The 18,767-nt window shown below is 46.8% G+C and overlaps 1 protein-coding gene across 1 annotated transcript in view; it reads left to right on the forward strand.

Annotated features, from left to right (window-relative positions):
* The window catches only part of LOC126540923 (phospholipid-transporting ATPase ABCA3-like), a 41,259-nt gene extending 23,732 nt beyond the window's left edge, over positions 1-17,527 (forward strand). The window contains exons 6-8 of the mRNA XM_055076452.1: positions 2,062-2,235; positions 3,674-3,896; positions 17,261-17,527. Of these exons, the coding sequence (XP_054932427.1) occupies positions 2,062-2,235; positions 3,674-3,896; positions 17,261-17,491 (628 nt within the window). The 3' untranslated portion in view covers positions 17,492-17,527. The remainder of the gene's footprint in view (positions 1-2,061; positions 2,236-3,673; positions 3,897-17,260) is intronic.
* The last annotated feature ends 1,240 nt before the right edge of the window (positions 17,528-18,767 follow it).

Here is an 18,767-nt window from a genome sequence, read left to right on the forward strand (position 1 = left end):
ACAATGCAAGCACTACACGAGCAATAATTACTCACCTCAATCAGTATCTGACGGGGGCGGGGCCGCAATTACGGGCACGCAAGGGGCTGTCAGCTGTTCAGACAGACACGCTAGGGGCTGTCAGCTGTTCACAGGTAAACAAAGGCTGCCATTTTGCTTGCGCTCAACGGCATGGATTGGATGCACATCCGACTACTATGTGGCTACGACTTCAAAAATAGAGCACTTGCGTTTGCATTTCTTTGGACTGCGGCAGCTTTTGCGTTGTACTGTAACAAAATGAATTTGCTTTACGCAGCATGGAAGTCCGCTTTTATTAAGTGCCGTTTTACAAAACAAATTTGCTATACAGTCCCGGAAAAAGAGAAGAGAATACGAAAGAAACATCCGGCCAATGAAGGGAGCTTCTGATTGGACGATCCAAGAAAACGTCGTGCCTACGTACACACAATTTCCAAAATCGGTGACGTCACGCGAGAAGGCATTGGCATGAAAAAAGTCATTTCTACAAAATCGCACCCCAGCGCTTTGTTTCCACTCAAACGATGCGCGCTACTCTAGCGCCATCTCATAGCATTGTCTCCACAAAGCCCGTGTTGCGCGGCATTGGGCTTTTCATCTTCTTCCTTCGCTTTCCTCCTGGCGCTCGCTTCACTATCGCCGTCTTTGATCCCCAGCTGTGCTCCGCGTTCGCCTTCGTCCGTCACTGTACTCGTTCGCTCGGTTACGAGGCACAACACCGACGCTCTAAAATGTATTATTGCGATATCAATTTACGGCAGGCGCCGTCACTGTGATGCTTCGTATAAAGTCCAAGGGCGATAACACCATCAGCGCGTGCCGTATGCTGTGTGTGCGAGTGAAAACGCGTGAGGGGAGCCGACGATCACGACTCAATCTGGCGCGCAAAGAGAGGAGAAAACTGAGAGGAAAGGCGCAGTTTTCCGTCGCGCGAAAGGCCATGGGGGCATGGGAGGAGGGGGGAGGCGTTGTTCGTCAGCAACAGCGTATTTCGCGCGCAAGGAGAACCGACGATCGCTGCTCAACCTTGCGCGCGCAAGGAAACAAAGCGAGGAGGCAGCGCAATGGAGGGGGGGGGGGGGGGCGGCGTTCTACTTCGGCAGCAAAAGCCTACTTTGCGCGGCCGCACGCGCCCTCTCTTGAAAAGGATCAGCAGGCGGCTCAAACCTTTGCGTGTACTGAGTTTTCGCCGCTCAGTTTGCCTTGAAGCGATAGACAGCACGAAGGTCACTTCGCTCGCTGCTGCTGCCGCGATTCCTCACGCCAGCGTTTTGACAGCGAGTGTCCGCGGTCACCGAGTATAATGTGTTACGTGTGCTTGTGCACGCTGTCACGATGTTTGTTCATTTAGTTAATACGTGAATGTTTCCAAAAGGTATAGGAGATAAAGCTAATATCCTTAGTTTGTATAGCCGTCTCCTAATTTGCTATCGCAATCGATACTTCGCCTTTCGGACGAGATTGCGACTTTTTTATGACAACGTGCACTGTCAAGCGGGCCACTCGGCTGTTGATAGGCACGGAAATAAACCATCCAACTCTCTAACAGCGCCGGTCAACCTTTGCAGGTTGACTTCTAAAGAAAGGCGTACGTTACCCGCACGAGAAACTGCAGTATTTAGATAAAAAAATGAATACACGCACTAATTACCTTTTTAAGTATTCACTCTATCACATATACTACAAATTCAAGATTGACGCAGAGCAGTGGTTCATCAGCAAAAATCATTAGAAGCCCCGTTTTTCACACACCGGTCCTTGAAATGGGCTACCAAATACATCAGCATTAAAGCTAACAGTTCCCCAACAGCGGCTGTCTAGGGGTTGAAATACATTAGCTTTGTTCAGCAATGTATTTATTCTGCATGCTGTGTTTCTTCTTCCGTTTTCCTTCTACTGTGTATATGAAAACTGTAATTCTTGGCCAACGGTATGCTTACATGTTCATTTCGCAGTCATACTTGATCACGTGTAAACGTACGTTTGACAAGAAAAGCGGCAAGCTTCCTTCGCCGTAACGCGGGCGGCACTGTTTCGCAGCTTCGGCAACCGGCGCAAACTTTCCATATGCATCTCGATGATCGGCATGCCTAAGGTGCTGCTGTTGGATGAGCCATACGACAGTGTCGAAACCACATCGCGGAAGCGCATCGCCAAATACATCAACTCTCTGCAGCATGTTGCCAAGATTGCCATCGTGCTCACCTCTCACAGGTGCGTGGCCCCTATGTTCACAGCGCCGACCGCTCTCTCTTTGTTTTAAATAGACACTCTATAAGAAATTCAAGTCCAACTGCATGCTCAGATAAAGGAAAGAAAGTTGGTATAAAGGTAACAACTACTTTATGAACGCTTTATTTGTCCTAATGTGCCATTATACGAAATATAACTCCTTAAGCATCACAATTACTGTTTGAGCAAGAAAATGTGCGAGTCTTGATTAAATTAGTATATTTCCAATTAGTCTCCCTTTAAGCAGATGATCGTATTAAATGAAGTGAGTGCACAGCGCACAAGCAGCAAATAGAAATGCGCAAAAGCAAAAGTCATCCCGGCCTTGCGAAAGCGTATGTCCAGCGAAGCTGTTGGAAACCACCACTACAAGTGCTGAGGGAGGTATGTAATGCTTTATGACATTAGAGTAATGGTAGTAGTGCTATTTTAGAGTATTGATAGGAACCACCGTTATGGTTCCGTCACTGTGGAGTTCTGCTGCTGAGCGCAAGGAAACGGCTTCGACTAGCAGCAGCAGAAGCCTTATTCGAAGAACATAAAATACGAACTCGGCCTCATATATATAACTTTAGGTGCATCGTAAGGAATCCCAGGTGGCGAAAATAAGCTGCAGCTTCAAACCTCTTGAATACGGCGTCTCTGTATTTGACGGGTGATGCTCGGGAAGTTAATGACCGTCAGTCAGTTACCATATTATTGCGATTGCAATTATAGGGACACCCAAGGCGCATTTCTGCCGTCAATGTCGTCGCCACCGCTAGGTCCCGCATAAAGTCCAAGGGCGATAAAATCGTCGCCGCGCGCCGTATGCCGTTTGCGCGAGTGAAAGCTTGCGAGGGGGAGCCGACGATCGCCGCTCAATCTCTCACACGCAAGGGAGGGAAGCGGGAAGGAAGGCCGCCGTCTTCCGTCGCGCTCACTCCTCCGGAGGAAGGGGATGGAGGCGCCGAATTCTACTCCGGCGGCTACTGCGTAGCAGCGCGCGCCCGCCCGGGCCTTGCTATATTGAAAGCAATCTGCGAAGGGGACAGACTCCCTCATGCGCTGTGTTTTCGCGGCTTAGCGTTGACGCGAGTTGCAGCATGAATGTCAATTCGCTCGCTGCTGCTACCACGCTTCCTCCCTCCATCGTTTTGAGAGCAAGTTTCCGTGGTCATCGAGCGAGATGTGTTCATGTTTGCTTGCTCACATGGCACCATGCTTGTTAATTTAGTTAGTAAGCGAATGTTTAGGTTTATATGGCTGGCAAAACTACTATCTTTACGTCGTATAGCTCTCCAATAATTTACTATCGCAATGGATGTTTCACCTTTAGGCGAAACTGCAGCATATTGAAAGTCTCCTTGATAAACATAGTTTGTTGATGTATACAAATACTCAAATTGTTGTTCATTTTGTCTTTCTACGGAATGTGAAGCCTATCCGACGTGGAGTTCTTGTGCAACCGCATCACCATCCTGGGGGACGGCAAGCTGCAGTGCCTGGGGTCGCTGGCACACTTGAAGGACAAGTTTGGGAAGGGCTACACCATCACGGTAAAGACGTACCCAGACCGCCAACAGGACTTCTCCTACCACCAAGACGTCGCTAATGCCGTGCGTGCAAACTTCCCCGAGGCGGAGCTCGTGTACAGCTACGAGGTGAGGCTTTACTTTAGGAAACTGTGAAAGCGTCGCTTTGGGAGTGCGTAAGTCAAATAGCGTGCTCCAAAACAAAAGAAGAAGCCTCAAGAGAAAGCCTTAGCTCAGGCCCAACTCCGACGCGGCCCATTCAAATACATGTGAAACACAAAAACGCTTCCATGAGCTAGCCCCTGGACCGATCTTGATGAAATGTTTTTGCATTTGAGGGAGAAAGGTAAATTATAGCAACTGTTGGAAGCGGAACTTCGATTTGGGGCCTCAATTGCATTACAAGAATTTTGATAAATACGAAAGATAAAAAAAAATCTAGAAGCACAAAGTTTACAAATTCGTAGCTCTGTATCCCTTATATCTTATAATCCTATATATATCTATCTATATATATATATATCTATAATCCCTTATATCTTATAAGCGGACAAATTTGATATGTAAATTTACATCTTATGTGAATTTCTTACGTTCTGTACAAGGGTTCCGCAAAATCTGTGTCTCCGTATTGCTGAATTTTTGCAGATTTTAGTATAACACATTAATCTTTTCCGCTTTATAGGTACTATGAGATGCAGTTCAGAGAATTGTGCTATCAATTTTCCGTGCTGAGTTAGAGTTGTAAACTTGATAGTTTCCTTCTCAGAAAAATTTTGATTTTGCCAATTTTTAATAAAACATTGACGACAGAAATCGATATCTCGAAGCAAACAGCTACTAGATCTAACGTTTTTCTTTTAAATGCAACAAACCTTGTCAAATTTGGTGCTGTGATTGCCAAGAAAAACAAATTTTCATTTTACATGTGTTTATATAGGAGCATCGGAGCTAAAGCTTCGTCTTAAAATAGACCCTCCCGACTCGTACGCGATAAACGTGACAAGACGTTTGTTACAGGTTAATGCCAATGAAATGTGAATTTCATTTCATCTGGGCGTTTCTTTTAAAACTCAGGAAAGCAGTGTCGTTGCTAGCTGACCTCGATGAAGTCTGGTGTAGAGCTCAATTCGAAAGAAAGATTTCCATTTAACTTACAAGGGTGATGGTTTGGGCTAGTTGGTTTTCCATGAGACTGCGTGGTGCAGCGCTAAGCTGGACAGGGGACACAGAAAGAAACGAGGACAAACGCTTAGTGCCAACTGAAATTTTTGTGAGTGATACAAGGTGCTATATAGAATAAACAGAGGGATAACGACATTAAATATACATATATATGTGTGTGTATATATATATATATATATATATATATATATATACATATATATATATATATATATATATATATATATATATATATATATATATATATATATATATATATATATATATATAGGGAAATTGCTTGTATTTACTACCTGAAATGAAGAAATTATAACTCAATGGTTTTGAAAGTGGAAGCAAAAACTTGGCGCAGGTGGGGAATGTTCCCACGTATGATATCAATAATAAAATCGGGCTCCTCGGTTAATCCCTTTCCTTCTCGTTCATTACATAACGAGGGTCTCGAATCCGGCATCATTGATGCCTTCTGGTAGCACATGCGGGTTTATTGACCAGGTACCTTCACCCCAAAAGATCACGCACTCGTGGCTCCGGCGGCAGAAAGGATGTTCCACATCCACCACCAAGGTATGTGAGTGGTGGCGCTGGCTAACACTGCCAGTATTAGTTCTAGTAGTAATGCATATACCCCAGAAAGTGGATGGGAAGACGGCGCCGCGGTAGCTCAATTGATAGAGCATCGCACGCGTAGTGCGAAGACGTGGGATCATTACCCACCTGCGGCAAGTTTCTTTTATCTACTTTCAATTCCTTTAATTTATAATTAAGTTATAATTTTCTTTATTTCGATTAGTAAGTACGAGTAATTTCCCCTGTGTTGTCCACGGTGTCTTTGTTTGTTGGCTGCCTATGATAGGATTAATAAAAATTGGGCCTCTCTGTTAACTCCCTTCTCGTTCATTGTATATACTTACTTATGCATGGGCATATGTAAGCCAGCCAAGCTTCACGTGCCATCTAGCCGATTCAATGATGATGCACGTTCGATCGTCCCTGTGTGTGAAGATTACTTTTGTGTGCAGGTAGTTGTGTATCGAAACCCCTTGAAATGTGGCGCATGCAACGTGGGTCAGACAGGCAGCTGTCTGAACGACTGTCTCCGTGAGCATGCGAATAATGTTAAGAATGGAAAATGAGGTTTGTTAGCCCTGCATTGCAGCGCATCGGGATTTACCCCTCTGTTTGCAAAAACAAAAGCAATCTTCACACTGGGGCGATCGAATAGATAACACTGTGATAACTAGATGATGCATAGCTTCTATACAGGGTCCTGAATATTTGGCTGCGCGTGTTCAAAAAAAGATTTTGCACTCACCGCTGCACTCTTCTTGCTCAAATTTCGGAACAATCGCAGTTTGTTGTCGAATACGTTTAGTGGAAGGCTTGGCACGATTAGTCGCCTGTTCTTTAAGATAAATTTGAGAAACTGATTTCGCCTATGCGAAAAATGACATCTGAAAAGCCGGCCCTGGCACAGACTTGTGTTGCCACCTGCCGGCAGCAGCAGGAAGGAGCTGCTTCGCAGGCGAAACGGCATCTTGAAATCGGCCGCTTACGCGGCAGCTCTTCCCCAACTAACTGGTCCGTGACGTCACGGATTAGGACAGCGTCTGCTCCGGCTTAGTTAAATTTTTATCGCTAAACATGGACTCAATTTTATCCTAAATGTGCCAAAAACAGATCTTAGCAAGTTTCGAGAATTTTCTCTTTGAGGAAAACACCTCAATTCAGATAACACATTTACAACCACGAGGTAGCACAGATGTACCGGCCCTCGGTTACTGGTGCAAAATTAACGAAACTAAATTTATTCCAGTATAATTTATCTATATAAGCTTATTTACTGTTTCTCTATAGTGGCTCTCTTAATTAAGCTGCACTGATGGGCTAGTTGATAATTCATGACTTGGTTATATAGCAGCGCACTTAAAAAAATCGTGGACAAGAAAATAAAGATCAGGGCATGCAGCAAGTGACAAATTTCTTCAGTGCTTCCTTTTTTTGTGTGTGTACGTGTGCGTGTCCGTGTTTTGTTCAAGTGCGCTACTTTTAACGAAGCTATATTTCGAGGAAATACGAGAAATGTTAGCAGCGATGCATAGAAAGATTTTAAAGCGTGTTGCGTAATTAAGCTATAAATAACACGTAGTAAAGTTTCGTGTTATGCCTGTGCAGACGCGTTATTAAAACTCTCACAATGTTTTCGCGCTGCCCCGAAAAAACTACACGTGGTATGAATTCTATATTCGGAGAAAATTGGCAGAGAATTGTGGGGTGTATACCGGAGGCTTCAGAAGCACATTTTATAAAGCTCGCTGGAAGTTTGCCCAGTGTCCTGAAGGAGCTCAACGTTCCACAAGTTGACATTCTGAGTGAATAAGGGGCATAGTATGCCCGATTCGTGGGCGATGTTATGAGAGCGTTAGTTTATTATATTGTCACGTGGTGGTGACGTTGAATAACACAGTAGCAATACTGTGACCGACAAAACAAACTTTTATTGGGCGAACCTGTGCCCACAAAACAGGCTACACTTATAGCACAACGATAGCGGCGAACACGCTCGGCGATCGTCGAAAATCTGACCAGCGGGTCAAGCGCGTCGGCTTTTATACAACAGTCGTCGAATGTTCCAGACTAATCGTTGGGACCCGCATGCCTTCCACAAGGTTCCACAACATTCGAGTCACGCGATGAAATCAGATAACACAAGGTTCGGCGACAACAGACAGCCGGGTAGAAGCATCGATAACTTTCCAGAAACGTCGGATACATGCAGGCGCGTCCCTCGCTGTGCGATTACAGTTGTTAAGCGACGAAACGTGGTCAGCCGATAAAGATAAGCACACGTGTCAATATGGGATTCACGAAAAACGACTCGAAAAAGGTGCTCGAAGGCGTTATATGGCCGTTACCAGATACATGTTTCCCGTGTCCCGGAGAACTCTGCGTCACACCTACATAACTCGGCGTCACAGTTTATAGTTGGTGAAAACATGCGGGCATATAAAGTTTAATGTGTGGTGAAACGTTAGCGTTTCTTCTGTAACTATTAACATTAGGAAATAAATACTAAACCCTCAATTTCTCCATATTTCACGTGTTATACGAAGTTCGTAGTCGGTTTCTCCGGTCTTTCTCGGGTAATTAAATGAAGCATAACATGTGTAAACGTCGTCAAAATAAGGGGAATGCTACGGGTAATGTGTAGGCAAAGTACAGAGTATATGTATTGATTACAGTCTTTGCAATAACTTACGTATCCAAGTGCTCCGGAACGCTACAGGGATGTTTAACGAATGGAGCAGAATTTAGCCCACTGTACCGTGGGAACTCTTACTGCCACCACGAACGAATTTGTGAAAGGAGCGGGGGTGGTGGTGGCGAGGAGGTGGACGTTATTGCCACTGAACATCAGAAGTTAAATGCCTGTTGTTAAATTCTAACCATTGTAAAAAATTGCTTCGGCAGGAGCTTGAAAGCGGGAGTAAGTTATTCGCTGTTTCTCACGGTCTTAAGATCATTGTGCATGCCATCAAATTTTTATTCAATGGAAATGGGGGTCCACATTACACGTTATGTGTGAATTTTCTTTCTGGCCTAATGACAATCATTCCAAGTAATTGCTCAATACTCGATCGTTTTCCGCCTATGTTCACGAGTTCCGCGAGGAACCATATGTACCCTGGTGACCTCGGTGAACTAAACGACGGACGTGTTAATAGGGCGGGAAGGGAATGTGGAATGTGTCCGCAAAGTTCAGAGTAGGTGGGTCAATTGCGACCTTTCGAGTAAGTTACGTGTGCAAGTACTCCGGAACTTGATAAGTGTGTTTTGCGAACGGCGCAACATTTAGCTTAGTACACCTTCCAATAGCTGAAATCGAGACGAAATTTGTTATAAAGGAGGAGGACGGGGGTACGTTATAGCAAAGGTGCATGCATAGTTAAATGTGTCTTCATCAATTACAGCCTTTATGACTACAGCCGTTGTAAGTTATCCAGGGCTCGAACCGTTATGCGGCTGTCTCCGGTATGTTTCCTAATGTACCGAGAACACTACCACACGCAGTGTTCATACTTGGTGAAAAATTGGGGGCGTGTCATGTGCCATGTGTAGCAAAACGTTAACGTTCCAGGAATAATTAGGAGCTTTAGAAATAATCACTGAGCCGTCGTTTTCTCCCTGTTATCATGCGTTATGTGAGACGCCTGTGGTGTGTTCGATGAACTAAGCGAGATGGTGCGCAAACTAGCAATCTTAGATTACAGCTGCTAGCTTGAGAATCATCCTGTCTGTATGTGCGTGTTTCTTCGTGCGTGTCCGTTAAAGAGCTACGTAGCGCATCTTCGAATCGGTGAACGTACCTTTAGCATTCTGCAAATGATTATGGTGTATTTTGCTCCACTTATGCATCATGTTTGTGAAATAGTCATAGCTGGGTAGGTGTGTTAGGCTACAGAAACCGCGGCCCAGTTCTCGACGCGATAGCGTGCTCAGGACGACCACGTAATTTCTCCGTCTACAGTGACAAAATAGGTTTAAGTGACGGTGTCTGTTTGGTTGTGTGGCAAGGCCCCACCCCACTTTCTTACCAATAGAGAGGCCACCTTGGGCACAACGCCCTGTCGTGAGGTTTCCAGCCCTTATGTAAGCGCACTTTGCCACAGTAACACCTGAAAAGCAATTACATTTGAAATATGAGGCACCGTCCAAAGCAGGTTCATATATAAAAGAAAATTTTGTCTAGAGCGTTTTTTTTTTTTGTTGCTTTGCGATATGATTTATACGTACTCTCCAAGGTAATTTTCGCCGTTGGCGTCGCCGTCGCCGCCTACATGATATTCCGTATAAAGTCCAAGTGCGATAACGGCAGCGTGCCGTATGCTGTGTTTACAAGTGAAAGCGTGCGATGGTAAACGGAAAAGCATGACGGTTCGATGTCGCGCGCGCGAGGGAGAAAGGCGCGGAGGAAGCGTGCCGTCTTCCATCGCGCGCAAGGCAGCAGGGGAGCGTTCAACTCCGGCGGCGGCTGCATACGGCACGGCTGGGTGTGGCCGCGTGGCCTTGATCTTGAAAGCGGTCTGCGGCCGGTACAGAGTCTAGGCGCGTCGAGGGCTGATGGCTTCGTGTAGGTTGTGTTCTCGCCGCTTCGTTGTTGAAGCGAGATGCAGCGCGAAGGGCAATTCGCTCGCTGTTGCTGCCGCTCTTCCTCACGTCAGCGTTTTGAGAGCGAGCGTTTGACGTCATTGAGTGAGATGTGTTCATGTCTGCAATGTGCGCGCATAACACCATGCTTATTACAGCAAAACGAATGTTTACAACTTTATACGGCCAATAAACCTATTATCGTTACTTAGTATAGCTGTCTAATAATTTCCTACTGCAATCGATGCTTCACCTTTCGGCGTAAACTGAGACATTTTATTTTAATGGGCTACATGGCTTTTCGAGTGAGGACGATCTGTCAGATGTTGAGTGCCTGATGAACGCCAGAACCATTGTCCACGTTAGAGCCTAATTTAAAGCGAAATAAACTACAATGAAACAGACTCAGTCACCATTGAGAAGAAGTGTAGATATACGTTTACACACCAATGACAATGGAATTTTAGGCTTCTTAAAATGCCTAATTTCAGATCCTGTAGATATATATCAGCCAGTTTGCAAAGCATTACGCAGTGATGTATACGACCGGCTTCGTGACGAAAAGCTCGTAAAAATAATCGTCTGATGCCTAAATTGAAAAAAAAAAATGAGCCGTTCCACTTTGTGAAGGTGGATAACCAGCGAAGCTCTTTAGTACACGGCACAGACATGACATAGAATTTTGAACAAAGGTACGAACATATTTATTGTTCTGATCGGTGGTGATCGTGATGATAGGTATTCACACACATACTCGTATCACCTCTGTTATTAAATGCGTCTGTCACATAATACAATGAGTGGCTCATACCCCCTTAAAGGGACCCTGAAACGATTTTGAACATTTTGTACAAACGTACCGAGTCCTTAGAGTACGTCCTTCTGATCACTATTTGGCCCATCTAAGTAAAACGAGTAATTTATTATGAGGTTTTAAAAATGTACATCACTGCCGATCGTAGCACATCGCTCGGCTCAATTTTAAGCCGCCCCTACCCATTTGACGTCATTTGCCCCAATGACGTTAGTAGGGCGAGTTATCCGATTGGCTGCGAGGGCGCGTCATCAATAATCTTTCCATCCTAATGGTGAACAAATGTTCGTAATAGTTGGAATATTAGTTAATTTGTTTCTATAAAAAGAAAGTAACAGAAAGAGAATGCACAATAATATTTTCGCACTACACTTAAAGGGACCCTGAAACGCTTTTGACGATGTTCTACAAACGTACTAAGTCGTTAGAGTAGGTCCTTCTGATCATTATTTGACACATCTAAGTGCTCCGCGTAAAGTGTGAATTTATTATAAGGTTTTGAAAATGCACATCGCTGCCGATCGCAGCACACTGCTCGGTGGAATTTTAAGCCGCCCCTACCCATATGACCGAAATCACCCATATGACGTCTGTGGGGCGAGCTATCCGATTGGCTGACCAGGGCGCGTGATCGATAATATTTCCAACTTTATGGTGAACAAATGATCTTCGTAATAGTTGGAATGTTAGTTAATTTGTTTTTATAAAACGAAAGTAACATAAAGAGAATGCACAAGAACAATTTTTCAGTACACTTAAGCACTTCCGGCACACAGCAAGTGTCGTCTGCTTGTGTTACAACATACTCCATTTTGACGAGAGCTCTGCGGTCAGAGTCGGTCTCAGTCTTTTCGCGAGCACTATGATTCGACTTTGTTGCCTTGTGGACTGCAAACGTAGCGACTGGCAATATGTCAAGCTGCGACATCGTGTCCCTCTGCAAGGCAGCGTACGAGCGAACTGGCTGCTTCGCATCGGACTGCCGCTATCCGATCGGCGCCAGGATTTGCGCTTTTGTGGCCGTCGCTTTATACCGGAAGATTACTAACGCAATAGCGTTTCGCGAGTCCGGTATTAGGGCAAACGCGAGCGCAAGGGGACAGGGTCTGGCCGCTTGACTGTGCCATAACGGGACGAGCCATGAGGTGAGCAGAAGGGAAAATGTGAATGGTCTGCATGGTGCAGCCACCTGGTGGCACAGAGCTTAACCATACACAGTAGCAGCAACGAAGTGTATTCTTCTTTGCTGCTGGTGTGTATTTTTCGCAGGAGTGTAATCATCAACACGTTGTTTTTATCAATGTTTAAAATGTTTAACACTTGGTTAGAGCAATATTAGCGCTTTGTTTGGCTGTTTATGCGCTGCGCCAACAAGTGTCTGGACCGTGCGACCGATCAGGCCGCTCACGTACGTCTACGCTAAAGTTCCTTCATCAGCTTGAGTTTATGCCTCCAGTCATTCGCCGAAATGACCATGCAGCTTGCCTGCGGTTACCGTAATACCAGACACGTTCGGCGCTACGACAGAATGCTCGCAACGCACGATGCTTCGATAGCTCTCGCTTAGGGTCGAGGGCCAAGCGGCTAGCGGAGAGGTCTCGCGCGGGTGGGACGGGCTCCCATACAACCGGGAGGCGTATTTCCAACTGCTCGTATGTACAACGGGGCGTGGAACTTGCGGAGACGACGGACGTTTGCGCGCATGCGCGAATGAGAGCGGGTGAGAGAGAGGAAATGTGGGGAGTTTTGCTCCTTGAAAATACGACTCTGCCTAGGTACTACGGAGGAGTTTCTTGGCGCGCGGTGTATGCGCTTGTCCCTAGGCGCGCCGTGCCGGCAGAAGTCGCGGGGCGCGGTTGTGCTCAACTTAGCATCGCAAGTTGGCGGCTCGACGCAATCATATTTAATCGATCATGTTTTTACTAATGAAAACAACGTGTCATTATTTCGCATTATTGGCGGCGCCTCCAGGACACCAAAGCGGCAACGGGGATATCAAAGCTAGAAGCCGGACTGGTCCGTGGGTTGGGGCTCGCAGAGGCCTGCGCGTGCCAGGGGAGTATAAGATCGGCTGTCCGCTATCGCGGACAGCCAATGTTTTATGCGAACACCCCCAGGCACGCTTCGGCCTCTGCGGCCCCAACCCACGGGCCGCCCGGCTTCCAGCTTTGATCCCCCCGCTACCGCTTGGGTGCCCCGGAGATCCTGCGCCGCCTGCTTTAATATAACCTCAGGTGCTCTCCTGAGGCCTCCGTTTGCCGGTTACATGTGCCCTCCTGGAGCAGTGCTTGTAAAAAATCCGATCTATCGTCGCGACGAAAAATTCGACCCGTGACTTATAAAACACCAGTCAGAACATTGTCCCTTCAGACACAGCGATCACCAAGCGGCGTCCGCGCCCACTGCCTCACCGCGCGGGCAGCCAGCGGCGGAGCGTATAAACCAACTCGACCGAACTCCGCAATGCCGGCATGTCAGGGGACAAACGAATACAACGCAATCTAAGAAACCTCCTCCGTAGTGCCTAGGCTGAGTCATATATTCAAGGAGCAAAAGCCCCCAGATTTTCTCTCTCGCGCCCGCTCTTACTCGCGCCTGCGCAGAAACGTCGAGCTCCGTCAAAAGTGGCACGCCCCGTTGTAGCTGCTAGCGGATGAAAATACGCAACCGGGAGTGGACGATGTGACGTCGCATCGTGACACGGAACTAGTGAAGGCGGAGCTTAGCCCCGCTCGCTCGGCGAACGACTTGAGGAGGAAAAGCGTGGCTAGGGAGGAGGGTGACTTCTAATCGCTTGTAGCTCCATTAATACGTAACGCTTCACTTAAAGTGTGGTGCGAATGTTCTACTTAAGCTGTACCCTACGCGTCTACAAAATTTGTCCGAACCGTTTCAGGGGCCCTTTAAGTACTTCCGGCACACAACAAGCGTCATCTGCTTGTGTTACAACGTGCTCCATTTTGACGAGAGTTCCTCAGTCAGAGTCGGTCTTAGCCTTTTCGCGAGCATTATGATTCGACTTTGTTGCGTTGTGGACTAGAAGCGTAGCGACTGGCAAGAAGTAAAGCTGTGACATCGTGTCCCTCTGCAAGGCAGCAGACGAGCGGAGTGGCTGCAGCGCATCGGACTGCCACTATCCGATTGGCCTCAGGATTTGCGCGTTTTGCGCCCCCCCTGCCCAGTCATTTTACACCGGAAGATTACTACCACAACAGTGTTTCGCGAGCCAAGAAATGGGTTAAACGCAAGCGCAAGGGGAAGGGGCCTGGCCGTTTGACCCTGCCGTGTCACGGGATGAGCAGAAGCAGAAACATGAGAGGTCTGCATGGTGCAGCCACCCGGTGGCAGAGAGCTCAACCAAACACGGTAGCAGTAACGAAGTGTATTCTTTGCTGCTGGAGTAACTTTTTCGCTGGAGCATAGTCGTTAAAACGTTGTTTTGTAAATGTTTAAAATGATTTACACTTGGTTAGAGCAATATTAGCTCTTTGTTTGGCTGGTTAAACTCTGCGCCAACGGGTAGCTGGATCGTGAAGACCGACCACGCAGCTCACGTACGCCTGCGCTAAAGTTCCTTCATCAGCTTGAGTTTATGCTTCCAGCCATCCGTCGAAATGCCCAGCTCGCCTATGGTTACCGGAATACCAGACACTTTTGGCGCAACGACAGAATGCTCGCAACGCACCCTGCTTCATAGCTGTCGCTTGGGGTTGACTGCCAAGCAGCTGGCGGAGAGGATGGAGAAGCTTCGCGTGCTCGCTCCTAGAGAACCGGAAGTAGACGACACGACGTGCCATCATGACGCAGAGCCAGTGAAGGCGGAACTTATCCCGATCACTCGGCGAACTAGTTGAGGAGAAAATGCATGGTATGGAGGAGGGTAACTTGTGATCGTCCGTAGCTCTCTTAATATGAAACGCTTCACACAAACTGTGGTGCGAACGATTAATATTAGCTGTATCCTACAGGTCTATAACATTTTCCGGAACTGTTTCGTGGCTATTTAAGGAATGGTTCCTACCACCGTAAATAAAAAAAAAAATTGGAGGACGCTTAAGCTTCGCCTTCAAGAGTGGAACGCGACAGCGTTCCCGTCCGCCCGCCAAGGGGTTGTAAGACAATGCGCTACGGCGCAGCGATCACTTACGAGGTGCCCCGCATCGGACTTTGCACCCACCAATCACGCGGTGAGCGTCGAGCAACGCAGCGTTCGGCGCGGCAACGAAACGTGCGCCTGAGGAAGCGGAACGAACCGAAGAACTCGGTGTCTCGGAGGGGGAAACGATGTACGCCAGCCAAACGTCGTGATCGGCACGGGCAGAGAGATAGAGAGTGATCTAAAGAAAGGAAGGACGCTTGATTCCGCAACCCGTGAGGGAGCAGGGCGAAGCGTCGTCAGGGGAGAGAGTCCGCGGCGCGACGCGCCTCGCACCGCACCCCGCAAAGCCCCAATGCGCGCATGGCGCGCCACCTGTCGGGGCAGCGCCGTACATTGAGAGGGGGGGGGGGTCTTCTGTGTTTGCTGCAAGGTGGCTCTGCGTGTTCGCAAAGCGCAGAAGAAATGTAGCGGAAACGCACTTCGCTACTCGTGTAACTGCGACTTCTGTAAGCTACATGTTCATAATTACCGATAAACACCGCAGTATAACTTTCTACGGCTCGTTTCTAAGGCAACACCGCATTCACTAGAAGCGCTTTTGTACCGCTTTGAAGCATCGAACTCGTGGCTGAGTGGTAGCGTCTCCGTCTCACACTCCGGAGACCCTGTTTCCACCCAGAGCATCTTGCAAGTTGTTTTTTATTCATGAAGTGCCTCCCGGAATTTATCGCTCATGGCCAACGCCGCCAACGCCGACGACACCGGCTTTTCTGCGACACGAGCTCCTTAACGCTGTCGCGTTAAAAATTAACGCGGCCTTCTCGTGTTACCATCATAGTTCCGCACTCATCTCATGTATACCACAACACGCGGACATGCAGGGGACGAATTCGCTAATCTTGTTGCTCATAAGTGATATTTGCTACTGGTCAGCCGCTATCGCTAATGTTTCAGGATTGGCTCGAATGCTCCCTTAGAAAGAATTCTAACCTAAATTTTTTTTTGAATATATATGGGCCCGACACTGCTCCTCAACTTGACTCTCCAATATTAGGCTTAGGTGGCCCCCGCTGAGCGCTGAAAAGCTCGGAAACCTCGTGTTGTGGTTTTAGCACTGAAAACATCATGGCGGCATTAGCGTCCCGTCCGTGAATTACCAGATGTAGGTGTCATCTGCTGAGGTGCTACATAAAGGCTGTAAATAATAAAATTACACAACTGGCAACCCTGAGCCTTTGCCGCAATTGCTTCAATTTATATGCAGGGTCCTCAATGTTAAGCTTCCACCCTGTAACAACCCGGAAGGGTTAACCAGTATTTGAAGATAAATAAATAAATAAATAAATAAATAAATAATTAAATATTATTAATAAAAGAGCACTATGCTAACTATGCAAATACTGCATTGACAAATACCTGGACCGTGGAGTCCACCCACTTTTGGGCTCAAGAAGCCTGGTCTAATAGTAAAGTTCATTTCTCTCTCTCTCTCTCTGTACGATGTGACATTCCGCCATTGTTGTATGTATATATAGTAGATATAACCTAATGTGTTTATGGTTAATTTATAGATAGTTAATATACTTGTAGTATATACTAAATTGAAGACACTAGAATTAGAAGGCAGCGTTATATTATACTACTTCTAGAGCGTTCGGGCTCCGAGAAATTCATGAGCAATTATGGCGTTGAATGCGCGCTGATTTCACATTCACAGGCCAGAGTCCCGATATTAAGAAAAACATCGCCAAAAATGTCAAAATGAAGCTTGGAACTAATAATACGCCGCAAATTCGCGTAAGGTTATGTACCGAGTCGTAATAACTAAGGCGTAATTAGCGAAAAAATTCCCGAGCGATACACTGACGCGCTTTTTAAAGGTTGGCATTACTAAACAATAACTGTGGGCCGATGCTGGTGTTATAAAAATAAATGAATTAATGTAAACGTTTAGTAAAGGACTTTATGTAAGAGTAATATGGTAATAAATCTCGTTGAGGTGACAGAAGTGACGTCAAGGTGGCTCAAGAGCGGTTGACATCAACGAAAAAAGGAATATTCCGGGGTAGCCTCTCTTCCCTTTCGTATAGCCAACATGGAACAACATGGGACAACACAGCACATGGTCCACTAATGCGGCTCATAGATTCTTGTCTTCTTTCAATGTCAACCGCGGTTGACTTGTCTGTCTGTCTTGTGTAATAACGGCACCGCTATTGATGTTCTACACACTGGTCACTCGTGCAGGGCCTGCTCGAGTTTCGAATGTCTCGCGTGCAAATGCTGTGGAGCGAAATGTTCACGAACATGGCTCGGGTGAAGAAGCGCTTCAAGCTGCACGACTTCTTCATCACGGACACGTCGCTGGAGCAGATCTTCCTCAGCGTGACGCGGAAAGAGGCCAGCGAGGCAGCAGCTAAGGCGGTCAAGGCAAAGGCGCACCACAAGTCCAAGATCGCCTCTACGCTTGGAATTTGATTTCAGATCTTTGCAATAAACCGCGTACGAGTTCAATATGTGTTACCATCATTTCAGTACGAACGCCGGTAGGCGTGTTCATCAGCGTTCTTCACTGAGTTCTCGGACTGTTGCGAATTCTGCGGGACCCTTTTGATCGCTCAGCTGTAAACAGCTCGCTGGCAGCAGCGTCAAGCGCGCCGGTGTCGCCAGTGTTGATAAGCTGAATTGAATTCTGGAGTTTCGCGTACAAAAACCACGAGTTGATTACGAGGCGCGCCGTAGTGTGGGACTCCGTGTTAATTTTGACCGCCAGGGGATTAGTAACGTGCCCCCATGCATGGGACGCGGACGCTATCGCACTTCGCCCCCATCGAAATGCGGCCGCCGAATCCGGGATTTGATCCCGCGACCGCGTGCTTAGCAGCGCAAAACCACAGCCGCTAAGCCAGCGCGACGGGTGTTGATAAAGCGACGTGAAGAAGCCACGTCAGCTTCAGCAGCTTCGGGCCCAAGCAACTTACGCAGGCGCATCACCGCTGTGTAAGCGGCGTTGGAAAGACAGGAGCGGCAGTATTTATTTTCCATTTGCTGATGGCGCATGCCCACAATGCGGGATCCACCAAGATTCGGGTGATACTACAAAAAAATGCACTTAGTTTTGGCAAAGAAAGAGCAGGAAAAATGTGGTAATGAAAGGGGCAAATCAAATGACTCGAAAGTAACAATGTAATAACAATTCAACAGAACTGCCTTCAAATAATGAAATCCTTAGAACTGTTGAGCCCTCATCCCTGCGACAGCTTTCCATTGTTTCCCAAAAGTTGCAAAAGGTAGGTTGTGAGAGGGAATAGATGCTGTCCAAAGATTTAGCGAAAAAGCCCTGCCCGTGTAGTTTTAGATATCAGCCTCAGGCTGAAACACTCACATTGACAAAAACACGGAAACAAAAATCAAGAAGAGGGACGTCTATGGCCGCCCGATACTTAAACCATTTGAGCCACAGAAAGGAGTGTTGCTTCATTCGACGTTACATAACAGCACCACCTAATATAAAGCTCCTAACAACATGTAAGGACATGCGCCACGGTGACCTAAGTGCTAGCGCTCGCGGCCAGCTCGGCCAAGCTGAGTTTAGAACCGCATATCTGAAAAAAAAAAAAAAATACGTACCAAGGAAGACAAGCACGTCGCTGTTGAAAGTCCTTGTCTGTCTTCCTTAGTCCTTTGTTTTTTACAATTCAGAGGTTCAAAAGAGCCATGTACAAACCAGATTAGTTAAATACTATTCCAGCAT

Source organism: Dermacentor andersoni, chromosome 2 (genome assembly GCF_023375885.2).
Source record: "Dermacentor andersoni chromosome 2, qqDerAnde1_hic_scaffold, whole genome shotgun sequence".
In the NCBI taxonomy this organism is placed as follows: domain Eukaryota; kingdom Metazoa; phylum Arthropoda; class Arachnida; order Ixodida; family Ixodidae; genus Dermacentor; species Dermacentor andersoni.